We start from the raw sequence: 17,534 nt of genomic DNA, 5'->3' as shown, positions 1-17,534 counted from the left end.
TCCACCAAAATCCCATAAAGATTCATGAGCAGGAGAGCCAACTAATAGCCGTTTGATGTTTTGGAAATGTTTCATTTTGTGACAGTATTTTTAACTTAGAAAAACCTTTGCAAGGACAGACAAGCTAGACCACCACACAGACTGAACATGAAGGATGAAATTTCAAACTGGGAACCTCAACCTCTGCCAGGCTTTTCTGCCTGCTCCCTGTCCTCAAGCACATCTCACAGGGAACTGCTGCGATTGACCCTCCAGCCCACAGACAGATAGTTTGCTGCCCAAGGAAAAAAATCCCAGAGGAGCATCCCACACTGAGGTCTGCTGACTGGCTGGAAGACACCAGTGATTTTTGGGAGGGTTTTGGTGCTTTGGCTCATGGTGGAATCACTGCATTTCTTACAGGACAAGTGCAGCAGAGACAAGGTAGACAGCTGAGCCTTTCCCAATCCTCCAGCACAGGGGATGCTCCCCAGCATCTCTGGACAAGCACACTCCATTGCTTTGGCTCAGCACCTATCACTTCCTACCCTGATGACCTGTTTTAGCATTTCAGCCCCAGAAAACAGAAACGTTTAAAATGCCTTACCCAGACACTCGTTGGCCTCACGGGCAGTAGCGCGCTGCCAGGGCCGGTCGTAGTGGAAAGGCTTGCAGCGGTCACACTCGGGCCCCTCTGTGTTGTGCTTGCAGTCGCACACCAGCTTCTGCTCCTTGTCCTTGACGCAGCGCGCCGCGTGCCCGTTGCACTTGCAGCGCCCGCCGACCTGCAGCTCCCCCACCGCGTAGTAGTAGGGCGTGGAGCCCGTGGCGCCCGTGGCGCCCTCCTCCTCGCCCGCGTCCCGGCTGCTGCCCAGCTCACGGAAGAGGTGCGGGCGGCTGAAGACCACGCGGATGTCGGTGGCCGTCACCCAGTCCTGGAGCACGGGGCTGCTGTCGAAGTCCTGGGCCGAGGGTCGCCCGTCGAGAGTGCTGAAGGCAATGAGCCCCCCGGTGAGCGGGTAGAGGTCGGTGAGGCCGTCGGTGCACAGCGCCTCCTGCTCGTTCTGCTTGGTGACCGTGGCTTTGCTGGGCTTGCCGTAGATCTTACGGCACTGGGAGGAGTAGTACTGGTAGGGCACCCACGTCTTGCCGTAGTCCATGGACTTGAGGATGGCGGTGGACTCGGGCCGGGGCGAGCAGAACTGGAGGCTGACGTAGACCACCTCAAACTTCTTGCCAAGGGAGAGGGTGAGGGTGACGTTCTGGGGCGAGTGGTGGAGGGTTTCCGAGCGCCAGCAGGTCATGTTGGAGGCGGTGTTGAGGTCGGTCAGGTAGGCGGGCGGGTGCGCTCGGCGCGGGTCCGAGGCGTTGCAGTGCCGCGTCGGGGGCCGCCCGCACGTGCTGGAAGCTTGAACCTCCTTCCCGAAGGCGGCGTTGACAAACTCAGGGATGCAGCGTCGAGGAGCACCGCTCTCATCATAGCAAGGGTCTGGGGGGGTCTGCTGGGCCACAAAGGGGTTCACTGTCTGGGACAGGCCCAGCATGGCAGTGGTGAGGAGCAGACGCAGGAGCTGCAGGACCTCCATCCTTCCGGGGAGAGGGAAGAGGCTCCTCCCTGAAGGAAGAAGAACAAGAGTGTGTGGTATCAGCAGTGTCATGGCCACAGCACCACCCGTATTGGGAGGGCTGGTAAAGGATGGAAAACTCCCCCATGTCTGGTCTGTCACCTTTTCCCCATCTTCCTACCCTGTATCCACTGATGCAGTATCCTGGGAGTGGGACAGGAAGACAATTACTTCATGTTGCCTCATCCACACCAATCCCTCACTGTTCATCAGCAGGACTGAAATACCATGGAAATGGGAAAAGGGCCTGAGCTTTGGGTGCAAGGGGTTGAAATTGGGGTACAGCCCTTCCCTAGCCTCTTAGAAACTGTCCTGTGGTGACAAGAATGTTCCTGTCTGCCAGCAGCCCTGGGTGTCACACAGTTCAGAGACTGTTGCTGCATGGCTGACAAGGGCAGGTGGTGGGGAACAGTTAGGGGAGATCTTTCAGATACAATAGGAGCTGCAAATCCCAAGTTATCCACCTGTGGCACAAAATAGCTCCTGACAGAGCAGGACATATAGACAGCAGCAAAAACACTTTAAAGGCACATTGTGCAAGAGGCAGGAGCTCGTTGGGATGAAGACCTGGAGCTCCTGAACACACCACTACTTTCTTTGCTGGCTATGGGCACAGTGGCTTCTCCAAGCCAGGGGCTGGATCCTCTTCATATTCCTCTGCCACACTACCCAGCAGCAAAGGAAGCAATTCTGGCCTCACCCCCAAGAAACCCAGCTCTGGGTCTGTTTGTTGACTGGGAGAAAGGCCAGGACCAAATGCAGGACCTGGCTGGGCCCCTCTCTCAGCAGCTGAGCACAGGGCCAGGGAGCTTAGTGGCTCCCAGGGGATGTGGCCCATCTCCTGAGTTATTGGCTTGAAGAGCAGAAGAGCTCTGGAGGTCACGTTCCCTCCTGCTGGCCCTGAATGCAAGAAGGACTTTCCACACAATGCAGATTGGCCATGTCCTGTTCTTGCCATGGCAGACCCCTGAGCCTCCTGGATGGAGGGGTGGCATCAGCCCTGCCATCCCGTGAGTTGTGCTGTGCCAAAGCCAAGTCCTCCAGCCCCAACCAGCCCAATGCCATGACCAGGCAGGAGGAGGGAGTCCCTGGACCATCCCCTCTCCCACTAGTACATCTTTACAGGATGACTTGTGGTTCTCTCTGGGGAACGAAGCTCTGCATGACCCAGCTCAGTATCCCCAGCTCCAGCCTCCACCTACAGCCCCAGGGCCACTCCTGCCTGTCCAGCTGCCCCCTCTGGCCAAAGGAGGCTCCAAGGAAGAGCCCATTTCAATGATGCAAGACGTTTTTTAGGTTTGTTATTCCATTTTGCAAAGAAAAAGGAGACATGACTGTGGAAGAAAACAGCCTCTCCAGGCTGCCAAACCACTAATGAGGGGAAGCTCCTCCCTGCCCAGCCACGCTCAGCCCAGCAGCCACTGCCTGTGCCACAGCAATGGGTGCAGGGGTCTCAGCCCATCTTGGGATATCCTCCCCAAGGCAAAACCTGCCCCTGCCACTTCCGTGCTGTTTCCTCATTGCTTAATCCTCTGCTGATGGAAAAAGAGATGTGAAAAATTGTCAGCTCCCTTGGTGGTCCCTGCATCACCTCAGCAGCACAGTTCCAGCTTTACCACAATGCTGCAGAGGACATGTTTTTGGGGACATGCCAGCCCATGGCTTGGTGTCTTGGCTGCCAGCAAGACAAAGGATACTGTCCCTGGAGTACCCAGAGCATTGAGAACACACTGCTTGGGGAGTGTGGCTGCAAGATTAGAGACTGCAGGGATGTAGCAGCCACCACAGCACAGGAGGTGCCATGCCATGAGCACCAGGCAGCGAGGAGCATTCCCCAACTGCAGGCAGCCTGCAGAGCCCTGTTGGGACTACTGGCCCCACTGCAGGCAGCTGCCCCTGGGCAGGAGATGAAGCTATGGCTGCTGCCAGACCCCTGCATCTGCTTGTTGAGCAAAGGCTGCAGCTGGTGAAACCCCAACACAATCCTGACAGGATGGTCCCCAGCCCCTGCCTGGTGCTGAGCAGAGCACAGTGGGCACAAGGCCCTGCCAGCCCCTTGGCAGAGCCCAGCTCCTGATTTCTCACCCAGTAAAGGGGCTGCTAATGGACCCCCTCAACGCCTGGCAAGACCTGGCTGTGCACGTACCCACAGAAGCCAGCACAGCACCTTCAGCCCTGCCAGCCCTCTCCTCCTCCAACTGCGTGTCCCACAGAGGGCACACAGTCAGGTGCTGCAGCCATCACCTCCCATCCCACCACCCACAGGGCAGCACTAGCAGGGACACAACCCTGTGGGAAAACCTCTGCACCACGAGCAGAGAGGAGAAACCCCCAGGGGTCCTCAGCAGCTGCATCCATCCACTCCAGGGAGAATCAGGATGTATGGAACAAGGCATCTACTAAACCCTGCCAACTAAGAGTCTCCTCCACCTCCTCTCTGCTATGCGGCAGCAAGGTGACAGGAGTGGGGACACGCTCAAGCAAAGGTATTTTAATTTCCTCTCTTGTAAGACACAAAGGTGTGGGGAAACCCTTGCCCAGGGGAAAGTGACAGCATCTCTGGTAGCCAGGGGAGAGGCCACAGGTGAAGCTGTTATGAGCCCTGGAGCAGCAGGTCTAGGACCCAGGGCTAGGTTACGGCTGGTTTAGGCATGCACGGGGGCATGAGCATCTCTTGCTCATCCTCCCTGACACGGTGGGGAGCTTTGCCCTCCTGCCAGTCTTACCAAAGCACGAGTCCCTGAGGCTCAGTGTCAGAGTTTTGGTGGCTCTGCTGCTGGGGAGCAGCCATCGGGGAGCCAGCAGTGGCTCAGCAGCACATCAGCGCTGCGGAGGCAGGGCAGGAGTGGAAATCATTATCATCCGCAGGACCACACACAGGCACGCACGCTCCGTGCTCAGCTCACCCCATTATCCCCCTGAAAGAGAGCCGGGGCCAGTGGTCTCCGTGGGCCTCACCTCCGTATTGGAGAGGAGGGCAAGCTGCAATCTGCTCCCTTTCATGCATATTCAACATGACCCTGGACTGCCGGCAAGCTGCCAGAGAGGCCTGGGAGTGGGTATTTCTCTCCCTGGTCCCCATCTGCACCACCCCCCCCTTCTACTTCCCATTTTTGCTGCCCCTGGTTCAGATCAAATGGAGACACTGCTGACTAAGCAGAAAGAATTGGGGTGACCCCTGGGTGCTGAATCCAGCCCAGCACGTTCCTGGAACCGGCATGAGGAGGGACATCGGCAATGGAGCCCCTTTCCCAGGGACAGCATCCCGAAGGAGTCCCCAGCGAGGCTCTCGGGTGGCTGCCAGCTCCCTGCCACCAGCAGCAGCCATGGCCCGGGGCAATGCGGGCTCACCCTTCCCGAGGAAGCGGCTGTCCTCCAGCTCCTCCCCAGAAGCGGCTGCATTTTTGAGGTGGGCGATTTCCTCACTCCTCCGCCCCGGGAATGCTAACAGCCGTGCGGCTTGGAAGGAAGTCATGCTGCCAGAGCGCTTCAGAAGTGCTTTAAAAAAAAATGAGCTTCCACATCCAACACCTCCACACCCCTTCTCTCTACAACCACACGCTTCCCAGAGCGATCAGCAGTGTTTCCCTGCCTTGTGGGAGACTTGTCAGGACAATGCTCCAGGCCACTGTGGGCTTCTTTTCCATCATCTTTGCAGAAGGCAGTGCCACTGAGGGTGATCCTGGGTGCAGATGCATGCCTGGAGCTCCAGGTCTCCCGATGCTGAGCCGTGGGGTAGGTGCTTAGTCCCCAAAACAGATGGATGAGGCAAGTGTAGCAGGTGAGGCAGGGCAAGGAGAGCAAACTTCCCACAATGTGGATGCTGGTGCCTACAGCAGGCCCAGGATCACCACCTGGCAGTCCAGGGCCACAGCAACTTTGCTGAAGTAATTACAGGATTAGGTAGAACAACAGAGGGCAGGGAGGGAAGCAGGTTAACCAGATTTGATCCCAGGACCTTTGCAGCACAGGAGCAGCCCTCTCTAATTAAGGTGGAGGGGAGGGCACGAGTGGTGCTCTGCTGTCGGAAAAATGTGGGCTTAGAGGGCAGGTGATGGCTAAAGCTGAGCAGCCAGCACTGCCCTGGAAAGGGATGGGAGAGCCCCAAGGAATGACAGGGGAATGGTGCTGCACTCCTGCCAGGGACCTGTGCTGCTCCCCATGTTGACGCCCCTGCACCGATGCTGCTGCCACGCTGCAGCCCACTGCGTTTCTCCTCCAGGTCAGGACAGCACAGTGCCTGTGGGAATTGCATCACTTGAGGAAAAGACGCGGCCTCACTTGGAAGTGGTTGAGATGGGAATGACTGGTCCCCATGAGGTGCTGCATCGGCCTGTGCACAGAGATCAGGTCCTGGGTGCAGCATGGGGCAGGGATAGAGCCAACCCACACGTACGAGGCACAAACACACCCAGCAAAATCCAGGATCAGGAGGCAGAGATTCCTGGGCAAGGACCAAAGGACCTGAGTACTTGAGGGGGTCCAACAACTAAGACTCTTGGGTGAGACTGATCCAAGAGGACAGCTCGTTCCTGAGCTGTGTCATCCCCAGTAAAGCCCACCAGCATCTCAGATGTCCTCTGTGAAGGAAGCCACTGGGAGGATGGGACAGGACCCAAAGTAGAAGAGAAATTATGTACTCAGAGAAGCTGAAATAATCAGAAGCACAAATGACCAGAGCATGTCCCTTAACCAGGGTGTATCTGCTGCTACAACCTGCACATTTCCACCTTGTTACAGGCCCTTTGTAACGAGGGCATCTGCACCCCCTTGCCACATGTGCTGTGGGAGCCACCCTGTGCAGTTCTGCCCCAGCCCATGAACAAGATCCATCCTGGGGGGCTGCCAGGGTCCCTGGATACCCAGTCCCTCTCCCACCATGCCGATGGCAGCTTTGGAAAGCTTAGTTCCTCCAGCCAACAAACAGAATCAGGCCCAAACTCTGCTCCGGCCGTGGATAAATCATTCCATGTGTTTCTGGGATATAAAAACACAACTGAGAAGTATTTAAAGTGAAAGGAAAAACTCCATGGAGCCAAGGTACTGGTCCGGCTCAGCTTTCCAGAGGGAGGGAGTGTGCGCTGGGAGAAGCTGGAGGGATGCAGTGTGGCTGGGAGTGCTAATCGCCTTCCCAGCCACTAATGGAGCAACTGGTGCCCACTTGGGACATGGCTAATGGCACAAAGGAGATGCCTCACTTTCCTTTACAAGCTCCCTCATCCCTCCTGATACTTAAGCATCAGAAGCTTCTGAGTGCTTATGGCCCCACATCCGCAGGGCTGCCCGCTCCGCGCAGCCCCTCGGGCTCAGCTCAGGGGGGCAATCACACAGCAGCATCTTCCTGCAGCAGGCCCTGCAGGTGATGGATATTGCAATGCACTCTTGGCAGGTCGGAGCCAGAATTACACAAGCCATGCGATACCCCGGTGGTGCCAGGAGACGCGGACAAATTACACTGCACACAGGAAAGGATGGGCCAGATTCTGACCTCAGTGCTTTGGCATCGGCCCGAAGTAACTCCATTCACATCGGGCCAAACCAAGACGTAAGCAGCTCCATTCAAATTTACACTGGCATACCTGTGGTCAGGATCTGGCCTGGCTTGAATTAGCTGCAGCCTGATGTTACAAAAGGCAGCAACAGAGCCTAGATTTCCAAGGTTATCGAAAACAATCAAAAAATAAAAGACAAAAGAAATCCGCCATAAAACAAACAGTCCCCAGGCTACGCTGCTATGCACATGGAGCTGTCAAATGCAGGATGCTCGGACACATCCCTGCTCACCAGTTTCAGTGACTCATAAGCCATGCTGACCACAGCAAGGAGGGACCAACGCCCAACATAGGTGTCCTGCCGGCTCCCCCATGCCCACTCTGCTCACCACTGGCCCCTGGACAGAGGTGGTCCTGCTCTGGGCAGAGGAGTGTCAGCTTAGTATCACTCATATGATGCGAGCCTGGATCCATTTTGCTGCAACGCTCCTTGCACCCCCTGGTTAGTGCAAGCTGGAGATCTCCTCCTAAAGTTCCCAATGCAACAGCAGCTTAAGGAGGCATTTGAAGCCCTTGATCTTGCAGGACAAGCAATCACTGCCTGGATGCATTTGGACTCAACAGTCCTTGTGGGTCCCTTCCAACTCAGGGTATTCTATGTTTTTTTCTACCCCATTTATTAACCTCTACTACATCTTGACCAGTTAAGTTTTTTTTACCCAACTCTAACCCCACTGCAGCCTCCCAACCCCATTGCACATTCCTACCACACAGTGCTTGGCTCTACTGAGTGGTCTCAGCAACATCCCTCAAGGTGCAGAGGGTTTTCCCAGCAGATGCAAGTTCCCAGTAGAACTCAGAGTTCCAGTCCAGAAGTCCTCATTGCTTCTACTCCTTTCCACTCCATATGAGAATAAAGTGATCTGGTTTCCATAACATCCCTCATTGCATTTTCACAACATGCCGGGCACAGATGTTGAAAATAGTCTGGATGAATATTTAAAATGGTATTCAGAAATGACAACATTTGGCCAGCCTTGAAAGATCTCTCACATTGGGCAGAGGATGGCTCACAACAACGGGCTGGAAACACACTGCACTTTGACATCTAATTTTTTTCTACCCCCTCTCTGACTATTGGTACGATATTTCATGCCCCTGGTGTCCCACAGTCTGTTATTGCTTGAGTGCCAGCCAAGCCTGCAGCATTAGGAAGAAGCTGTCGTGTACGTTTTTAAACATCACGGGGCAAAGTGGAATATGGAAAATCTGTCGCGTTTCCATACAGAGCGCAAGTGTCCTGCGCAGGCTCAGGGAGGGGCTCCAAGGGGCACAAAATAATTGCTTCCTTATGGGGCAGGGCCTGACTAACCAGGGTGGGGGAACAGGAGGCAGAGGTGCTGCTCAACACCCTCGAGATGCTGGGCTGCTTCCTTGCTGAAGACATCTCAGCACACCCCTCAAGGTGTGCACTGATTCTCACCTCCTTCTTCAGGGCTGGGGAAACCCCCTCTCAGAGTCACACTCTGCCAGCAGCCAGCCAAGGTGGGCCCTCCATTCCATCCAACCCTGACTGAAAACACCATTGTTCTGGTGCTCAGAGAGTGGTGGAAATGCTCCTCAGCCTGGATGCCTAGCAGCTTGCATTTCTAGTGAGCATTTTGTGCTCAGCTGCATCCCTAGGCCAGGCTTCTCTCTTCCACAGCCTGCAGACACACATCAGCTCCTTCCCAGCCTGGCATTACACCTGCCCTCCTCTCTGCAGGGACCTACCTTTCTTCCACGCACAGATAGAAGAGGAAGGCGTGTTGGGACCCTTTCAGCCCACCCTGCTCTTGGACTGCTAGATCTCCTGTCCCCTCATCAGCCCTCTCCAAACAGGTGTCAGAGCAGCACAGCAGCTCCCTCTGTTTTGTAAACGGGATATTGCAGAAACACAGAAAAAAGTTGCCCTCCATCCATCCAAACACCTTGGAGGCTGTTTCCAGCGCATGGCCGAAGCCACATCCCTCTCCACGGGTTAGAGCGAGCTCTAGCCTCTCCCAGCTCTGAGAGAGAGGCAACAGCAAACCTGGCCGGGGAAGAAGGGTCTGTGGCATTTCCAGTCATGCAGGATGTGCACATCCATGTCTGCACTCAGTTTTTTGTCAGCCTGGCTACTGGTCCAACACAAATGGCATGGATGGAGGTGGGGATGCTCAGCCTGGCTTACGTCCCATATGTTCATGGGATGAGCTCCCTGAGACAGAAGTATTCAGGCCCAAGTGCTGCCTAGATGAGCATCAAGCCAGCAGGACCCAGCACTGCGAGAGCAGCTCGTGCTCCTGCCCTTCCTCACCCACCCTGCTTGGTGACACAGCAGACTGCCAAGCACCACGTCCCCATCACACCAGTTAGCCCTCATCCCAAGAAAGGTATTTCCACCCACCCACTCTCCAGTGGGCCAGGGAAACTGCAGGATAGTGTTTTGAGGAAATGAGGTTTCAGCAGCTCCAAGAGAGGAAAGCAAAAGCAAACCCACCAAATGCAGCCCAGCTTCCCTTCCCGTGAAGCTTCTCGCTGCCACATTCACTGGCCAGAACTCTCACCCCAGCTGTGGTTCAAGGGTCAGGTGCTCGGACTGCCGAGGGTCTCGCCCAGTGTGGCTCCAGAACTGCCGTGGAGCAGAACACATCCCACGGGAGCCGTTTCCGAAGGGAGCCGACCCAGCCCGCAGGGAGTCTCGGGGCAGCCGCGCTAGGAAGGGAGCAGCGATGGACCGGGCCTGGGACGGTGACAGGAGCGGCGCCGCCCGCCCGGGTGGCTTTGTGCCGGCGGAGCGGGGCCCGCGGTGGGAGCGGCGGGCAGGGGACCACGTGCGAGCCTCGTGCCCGGTCAGCCGGGGCTGGCACCGCGGGCTCGGCCTGGCGGGGCTCCCGCCGCTGCCCGCGCCGCAGCTCACGGAGCGGGGCCGGGGCTGCGACACTGCGGGCTCCCTGCAGCGCCGAGAGCAGCCGGGCCGGCTCTGCGGGGCGGCGGCGGCAGCGAGCCGGGCCGGGCCGGGCCGGGCCGGGCCAGAGTGCGGAGCGGCGGCGGCCGGAGCTGCCCGGGGACGGGAGCGGGCTCGGCGGCGGGCAGGCGGCCCCGCTGCGGGGAGGTCCCGTTCTCGGCGGTGAAAGGATGGAAAGGGAAATAAAGGGAGGGTGAGTGCGGGGGGAGAAGGAGGAATAAAAGGCAACGAGGGAGGGAGCGGTGGGGAGGAGAGCGGGAGCCCGGAGCGCCGGGAAGTTGGGAGCGCAGCTTACCGCGGCCAGGCAGGTAGCGGGGCCGGTCTGGGCGACAGGTCCTGGAGCGGCGGCGAGAGGAGCCGGGGCCGCGGCGGGGCGGACGGCGGGCAGGGGTAGCTCCTTCCCGGTGCTGGCCGCAGCACGAAGAAAGGAAAAAAAGTGAAGAGAAGGGTGTGGGGGGGGGGGGAAAAGCAATGATAACAAATTTCCAGGGAATCGTGCGTTGGGGACGAAATAAGGCGAAATAGTGGAAAGCGGGAGCGCTGCTCCCGGCGGTGCGGGCGGGTCCCAGCGCCGTGCCCGCAGCCGGCCGCGCTCCCGCCCGCTCCACCGTACCGCCCGCGGCTGCTTCGGCTGCGGGAGGGAGGGGGGAAGCGGCAGGGGAGGGCGAAAAAGGAGAGGAAGGGAAAAGAAAAAACAACCCTTAAAAAAAAATAAAAATGAAAAGAAAAGCAAGAATTGGAGAAACTGAGCCCCGACCGCCGCCTGGACGTGGAGTAAAAAGACTCCAATAAATCCTGGGTTGAAAAGAAGGGAAAAGTCACCTCCCCGAGGAAATCAGAAGCAGATTTCGAGCCATTTAATCACATGCAGGGAGGTGTGTGCGTGTGCGCCGCCCGCCGCCGCTGCCAGCCCTGCCTCCGCCCTCCGCCCCGCCGGCAGCCCAGCGGGCAGGGCCGGGGCCGGGCGGGAGCGGGGCCGCCCCAGCGGCGGGCAGCCCTCCCCCGGTCAGCCTTCGCCGCGGCTCTCGGTGGCCGCGGTCCCACCTGCTGCCCGGCCGGCCCCGGCGCACGGCGGGAGCTCGCTCGGCCCGCAGCGGGTCCATCCCCGCGCAGTGCGGGTGGCTGCCGGCCGCAGCCCACCGAGGGCTCAGCGCTGCCGCAGCCAGGGCGGCCGATTATTCTCCCTCTGCTTCCCAAAGCAAATGAGGCATTTACCAGGCGGAAGCAGCTCCTCTTAAGGAGAAAGCTGGAGTCTCCGCTCCATCCCGTGATGCAGGGGCTTTTCACGCGCTGCTGCACCAGAGTCGCCCTTGGTCTCTGATTTTTGGGGAGGGAGGGAGAGAAGTGGGGCACTTGCGTACCCAGCGCAGCTGCCTCGGGGCTGCTCCGCTATCCCCAGACCACCTGCGAGCGGGCAACGAAAAAGGTGAAACTAATTGAATCAGTTTGTGCAAGGCGGTGGAGGAGAGCAGGAAACTCGGACCTGGATTCTCTCTCTCACTGGGGTCGTGTTCACAGCCCTACGGCCCCCACATCTGCCAGCCTGGCCCGGTGAACACCCTCTTGTAATTGCCCTTGCAATGGATGTGAAGACTGCAGCACCGGAGGTGGGAAGAAGGGCAAGGTGCCAGCACAGTGCCCACCCGTTATGTTCAAAGCCCCCACCCACCATCACCCTGCTCCCGGGGGACCCCGGTTACCCACATCCTGTTGCTCTGGGGCAGCAGGTTGCAGGAGCAGCTTCCCAGCTGGCTGGCAGATGCTCGCTGAAGGAGCAGACCCCAGCTGGCCACGAGCCCCAGGGGAATTGCTGTTTGCTGCTCTCTGCCTTGTTGCACTAAAGAGGTTTCCCCTCCTATTCCAGCAGCAGGGACGTGGATAAACAAGAGTGAAGTCACCAGGACAGAGGAGACCTGTGCCATGAGCAGGGAAACATCAAGGCTCTAAGTCCAATGCTATGGGTGTTTTGTAGCCCCCCCGTCTCTCTCGTGGACTCTTGTGCGTTTGGAGAGCTGGGCAGTCAAGCCAGAGGCCATAAAAGCAGCTCCAGTGCAGATCCCAGATGGGATGCTAGTGCAGGGCCAATGTTTGCTTCGTGTGGGATCGCATCAGACTGCGGGACAGAGCAAGGCCCAGAGTTGCCAGAACAATGTGGCACCAGGGACAGGCTGGGATGATGAAGGCAATAGGGCAAAATGGGGCATGGCTAGAAGATCATGAAATGACACAAAGCAGGAATTGTCCAAGGGATGGACCTGAAGGCATTTTCTTCACCAGGAAACACAAGGACAACCATGAACAGGAGCTGTGATACTGACCCAGCCTGGCCTGGCTGCTCCAGGGTGGTTCTGAGCTGGGGGGCTGCATCACCGCCACCTTAGTGCTGCTGTTTTCACACCCATTGGACCCCCAGCCTCCCGTGACTCAAACATGATGTTGGAAGTGCTGACCACCATATGGAAAAGTTTTGGGACTGCTCTCCACAGGCATTACATCAGTGAAAACCCAGTTGAGATGGGCAGAAGCTGTTTCCTGAATCCCTGTTTCCCCTGTTCCCTCTTTATAGGATGGAGAGCCTGAGAGAAAAGATGTGAATCTGGGTTTGGCAAGTGGGAGTGCTACAGACATCAGCAGGGATGGAGCACTCACTGAGGTAGGAATCAGACTGAGACCCTGTTGGTGTTCCTCAGCATGCTGACATCACCGAGTGTTTGCTGCCTTCCTGGGCAGATCTGGCAGGACGAGAGGGCAAGCACGCTGTGTTGTTTGTCACCTTGTGGTCTGCAGGAAGCTCTGCCTGTTGCAAGCTCCCATTCTGCATCCATTCCTGTTCCTTGTGCCTCATGAAAGCACAGCATCTGGTGCCAGCTAGGCCTCCCAGTCAAAAAAGGATTGCTGAAAGGACACAGACATCCACAAGCTGTTGGAGCAAAAGCACCGGCACCAAGTCAGGTGGGGCGGATACAGAATTGTCAGATGGGTTGGAGGGACCTTAAGAGATCATCCAGTCCAATTGCACAGCAGGGATATCTTTCACTAGACGAAATTGCTCATTCAAACCTATCCTTGAGCACTTTCAGGCATGGGGCAGACACAGCTTCTCTGGGCACGCTGTGCCTGGCCCTCACCACTCTCACAGGGTAGAATTTCTTCCCAATATCCCATCTATCCCTGCCTTCTGTCAGTGGAAAGCCATTCCCTGTGTCCTATCACTGTAAAGACCCTCTCCAGCTCTGTTGGAGCTGCTTTAGGAACTGGAAGGGGCTCTGAGGTCCCCCTTGAACCATCCGTCCCCCAGCCTGATGCCCTCTTCTACCCTCTGTACCTCGCCCCTCCATTCCCCCTTCCCCTGCAGCACACACTCAAAGCCAGCCCAGCCCTGCAGAGGACTCCCCTGGCCATTGCCTTGTGCTCACAGAGCAGCTCGGACCCAGCACCGGACCGCGGAGAGCGGACAGCAGGCAGCAGAGAGCGGGCAGTGGAGAGCAGACAGTGTAGAGTGGAGAGCAAAGAGTGCAGAGCGGGCAGAGCAAAGTGGGCAGCGCAGAGGGGGCAGAGCAGAGCGGGCAGCACAGAGCGGGCAGTGAGCAGTGGGCAGCGCAGAGCCCAGAGCCCAGAGCGGGCAGCGCAGAGCGGGCAGCGAGCAGCGCAGAGCAGAGAGCAGGCAGCGAGCAGCGGGCAGCGCAGAGCGGGCAGTGCAGAGCACAGAGCGCAGAGCGGGCAGAGCGGGCAGCACAGAGCACAGAGCGGGCAGAGCGGGCAGCACAGAGCGCAGAGCGGGCAGAGCGGGCAGCACAGAGCGCAGAGCGGGCAGAGCGGGCAGCGCAGAGCACAGAGCGCAGAGCGGGCAGCACAGAGCACAGAGCGGGCAGAGCGGGCAGCGCAGAGCACAGAGCGGGCAGCGCAGAGCACAGAGCGCAGAGCACAGAGCGGGCAGTGCAGAGCACAGAGCGCAGAGCACAGAGCGGGCAGAGCGGGCAGCGCAGAGCACAGAGCGCAGAGCGGGCAGCGCAGAGCGGGCAGAGCGGGCCGAGCGGGCAGCGCAGAGCGCAGAGCGCAGAGCACAGAGCGGGCAGCGCAGAGCGCAGAGCACAGAGCGGGCAGCACAGAGCGCAGAGCGCAGAGCACAGAGCGGGCAGCGCAGAGCGCAGAGCGCAGAGCGCAGAGCGGGCAGCGCAGAGCGCAGAGCACAGAGCGGGCAGCGCAGAGCACAGAGCGCAGAGCACAGAGCGAGCAGAGCGGGCCGAGCGGGCAGCGCAGAGCACAGAGCGCAGAGCGCACAGCGGGCAGAGCGGGCCGAGCGGGCAGCGCAGAGCGCAGAGCACAGAGCGGGCAGAGCGGGCAGAGCGGGCAGCGCAGAGCGGGCAGAGCGGGCAGCTCAGATCTGTCGAGCCCCGCTCGCCCCGCGCCCCCGGCGGTCGGTGCGCGGCGCTCTTGCGCCCCCTGCCGGCCCCGCCGCGCCGCTCGGAGCCGCGGCCGCGCAGGGCCCCGGTGCCTCCCACCCCCCCCCCCCCCCCCCACCCCGGCACCCGCGGCGGGCTCGGTTACTGATGAGCCCAGCTGTCATCCAGTGCACAGCCCGCCGAGGAAGGAGAACGTGTCACAGCGGGCAGCCCCAGCCCCATCCCGGCTTGTTGGAACGGCTCCTTGAGGCGAAGGCTCATGTTTCCAGACAAGCAGGGAACTGACCCTACCTACTGCCTCACCACATCCTTCTTCAGCCTCCTCACTGGAGAAGGAAGAGGTTTACTGCGAGAAGGGAGGACACGCCTTTGACTGGAAAGGGTCTCAGAGGCCCCTCTCCCATTGCACTAAGAGAGGAGGATCCCGTTTCAGCCACTGGGTCATCCTCAGGATGAATCCGTAATTCTCATGTTTCTCTTCTTTCTGTGCTATTTACTCTTCCAAGGGCACCTTATCTGCCTCCCTTTTGGGACTATCAGTCTCGTGACAGACATATCTGCCTTCCCACCCTGTGCTCAGAATTTGTCCCCACACATGGTTTCTTCTGGAGTGCAGGTCACAGTAGCTGTTGCCAGGAACTGATATATGACCTTGTGGGGAGGTACAGACACCTCCTGCCATGCTCTGTCACACCAGTGGCTTGGGGCTCACCTGAGCCTCAGCAGCCCTTGGGAGTCTGTTCTCTCCACCCGGGAAGGGTTCCTCTCCTGCTCACCAGCAGCCTTCCCGCAGGCCCCTGTGCATCCATGATGCATTTGGGTCCTTCCTCTCGTTCTGCACAGCTGGGGAACACAGATGTCCTGGGCTGCCTGCCCAGCCTGGGGTCCAGGTGCTGGCAGCACTCAGGGTTTGACCACTGTGGGGATATGGGGGCAGCCCATTTGGGTCCTCCCTGGGAACCTGTAGCCCTGCTCTGGGCCACAACAGCTCTTCTCTGCCACGCAGAAAGGTCAGCAGGGGCTGTTCACCCTAGAGGAGACAAGGTTTGTTTGTTGAAAGGTGTGCAGTGAGTGTAGCCTGGGGAAATGGAACCCAGTGTATCACCAACAAACGCAGCATATAATTCCATATAACACATATAACCACAGCAGTGACATTACGGGGACTTTGCCCTGCCCTGCCCCTGCTCACCCCAACATGAACATTGCACAGTGCTGGAGCTTCAGCCTACAGCCTCAGGCCAAGGTGGGGCAGCACAAGGGACCACAGTCTGCTAGCAAGGCTGGAGGGATGCTGAACCCACAGCAGTGTGTGCTGAGGCCATGTTCTGGTGTCATTGCCGTTCCCAGTCTTGGACTGGAAAGATGCTGCAGAGGCTGGGGACAATGTGCATGCAACACAGCCCTCAAACACACTCCATGCCCCCAGGAAGTGGCAGTTCTGCCAGCACTCCAGGTCCTGCTCTTCTAGCACATCTTCAGCTCTATGTTATCCCCCTGTGGAGACTTTTAGCCCATGGCAAAGGGATTTGCATGGAGCTGCTCACAGTGAAAACATTCCTGGACAATGCTGGATGTGATGAGCACGTCCCAGGTCACCCTATTCAGCAAGCAGCTGGGGTCAGGAATTCATTTTGAGCCTCTCTCTCAGCTTCCTGAGCTGCAAGACCTAAGCCTGGCCCTTTTCCTGAACATGCTTTGGCTCATCTTGATCTAATTCCATCCCCTCATCACTGCCATGGCGGTGCGTGCAGATCGCTCAAGAATGTCACCCCCGCACCTTACGCTCCTGTCTGTGCCCCCCTGCTCTGCAGTGACTGTGACACCGATACGCTCCTTCCCCACGGCAGGCAAAGGGACCAGCGGGTCCCCAAGGGCGCGACCGCAGCGGCCGCGGCCCCTCCAGCCCCGGCGGGTGCGCCCCGGCCCGGCTCGGCCCGGCTCGGCCCGGCGGCCGCGAGGTGGAGCCGTTCCCCCGCAGCTGCGGCCGCGCACCCCGGCCTGTGCCGGGGAGAGGCTCCGGCAGCCGCGAGCGGGTGGGTTGGAACACCGGATAACGCACCGGTGCCACGGACAGCTGAGTGTGCGTTCCCATCGGCGGGAGGGAGGCTGAGCGTGTGTTCCCATCGCCATTAGGGGAGGGATGCTGTGCTTGTCACAAGTGGGAGGACGCCACGCGTGTCTTGCACGCTTTGTGCCGCGGCAGGAGCCTCGGCATGCTCTCGGGGCAACGGGGGCCTCTCAAGGATGCACAGCAGCCCACCAGCGGCATCTCTGCTGAGCCGGATTATGTGGCTGCAGAGTGAGGGTTTCTCCTGGGAAACATCTCTCCTGAGTTTTAAGAGCTGTTTTCCAGGGCCCCAGATGCTGTTCACGGGCCTGAAGTCAGAAGCAAAGCTTAGCTCTAGCACAAGGGCTCTTTAAATAAACCTCATCAGCTACCTCAGCATCTTCATGTGCTGGGGACCCCGCTCCCATCTGCTCTCGTTTCCCGGTTCCGAGCCTTGCGCGGGGATCGGAAGGAGTCGGGCGGTGCCCTCTCGCACCGGAGGAATGTGAGCCCTGCCGGCTGCAGATAGCATCTTGTCCGCTGCGTTGCAGGAGCAGGCGGGACCGCAGGGAGATGTGGCAATCGGAGCACAGCGTGTGCCTGGTGCTTCAGGGATGTTCCCAGCGAGACACCAAGGGAAGAGGTCACAAACCTGCCCGGCAGATGGAGGCTGTCCTGTGTGAGCCGGGAGCAGCTTGCTAGGCTGGCTCTGGCGTGGCTGCGGTTGAGGTTTGGCTTGTGTCTTGTTTGCTCCAAACCAGTTCAGTGTTTGGGTAGATTTGGGCTGGTATGCCAGAGAGCCTCAGCAGCTTGGGCCGCGCCTCTGCTGCTCAGTTGGGCACAGCACAGGGGACCTTGGCTGCCCAAGGGCTGGGGGCCCAGCCGGCTGCTGGGACCACGACTACAGCACAGAGATGCCAGCCCAGGTCTCCAAGGCAGCAGGGCCTGCTGCTACTCAAACTTGCCTCGAGCAGCTCCTGTGGCTCCAGAGCCTGC

The 17,534-nt window shown here is 58.9% G+C and overlaps 1 protein-coding gene across 2 annotated transcripts in view; it reads right to left on the bottom strand.

Moving 5' to 3' along the window:
* The window catches only part of NTN3 (netrin 3), a 31,322-nt gene extending 20,347 nt beyond the window's left edge, over positions 1 to 10,975 (bottom strand). Inside the window, exons 1-3 of one of the 2 annotated variants that reach the window (XM_058035628.1) lie at positions 10,908 to 10,975; positions 10,381 to 10,492; positions 587 to 1,594 (exon numbers count right to left, since the gene is read on the bottom strand). In XM_058035628.1, coding sequence (XP_057891611.1) covers positions 587 to 1,565 — 979 coding nt within the window. In that variant the 5' untranslated portion in view covers positions 1,566 to 1,594; positions 10,381 to 10,492; positions 10,908 to 10,975. Of the gene's footprint in view, positions 1 to 586; positions 1,595 to 10,380; positions 10,540 to 10,907 lie in introns of those variants that run through there. The other variant, XM_058035629.1, reaches the window with a different exon arrangement.
* Between the last annotated feature and the right edge of the window lie 6,559 nt (positions 10,976 to 17,534).

The sequence above is a fragment of the Melospiza georgiana genome, chromosome 16 (genome assembly GCF_028018845.1).
Source record: "Melospiza georgiana isolate bMelGeo1 chromosome 16, bMelGeo1.pri, whole genome shotgun sequence".
Classification (NCBI taxonomy): Eukaryota; Metazoa; Chordata; class Aves; order Passeriformes; family Passerellidae; genus Melospiza; species Melospiza georgiana.
This window is presented reverse-complemented; position numbering and strand designations above follow the sequence as displayed.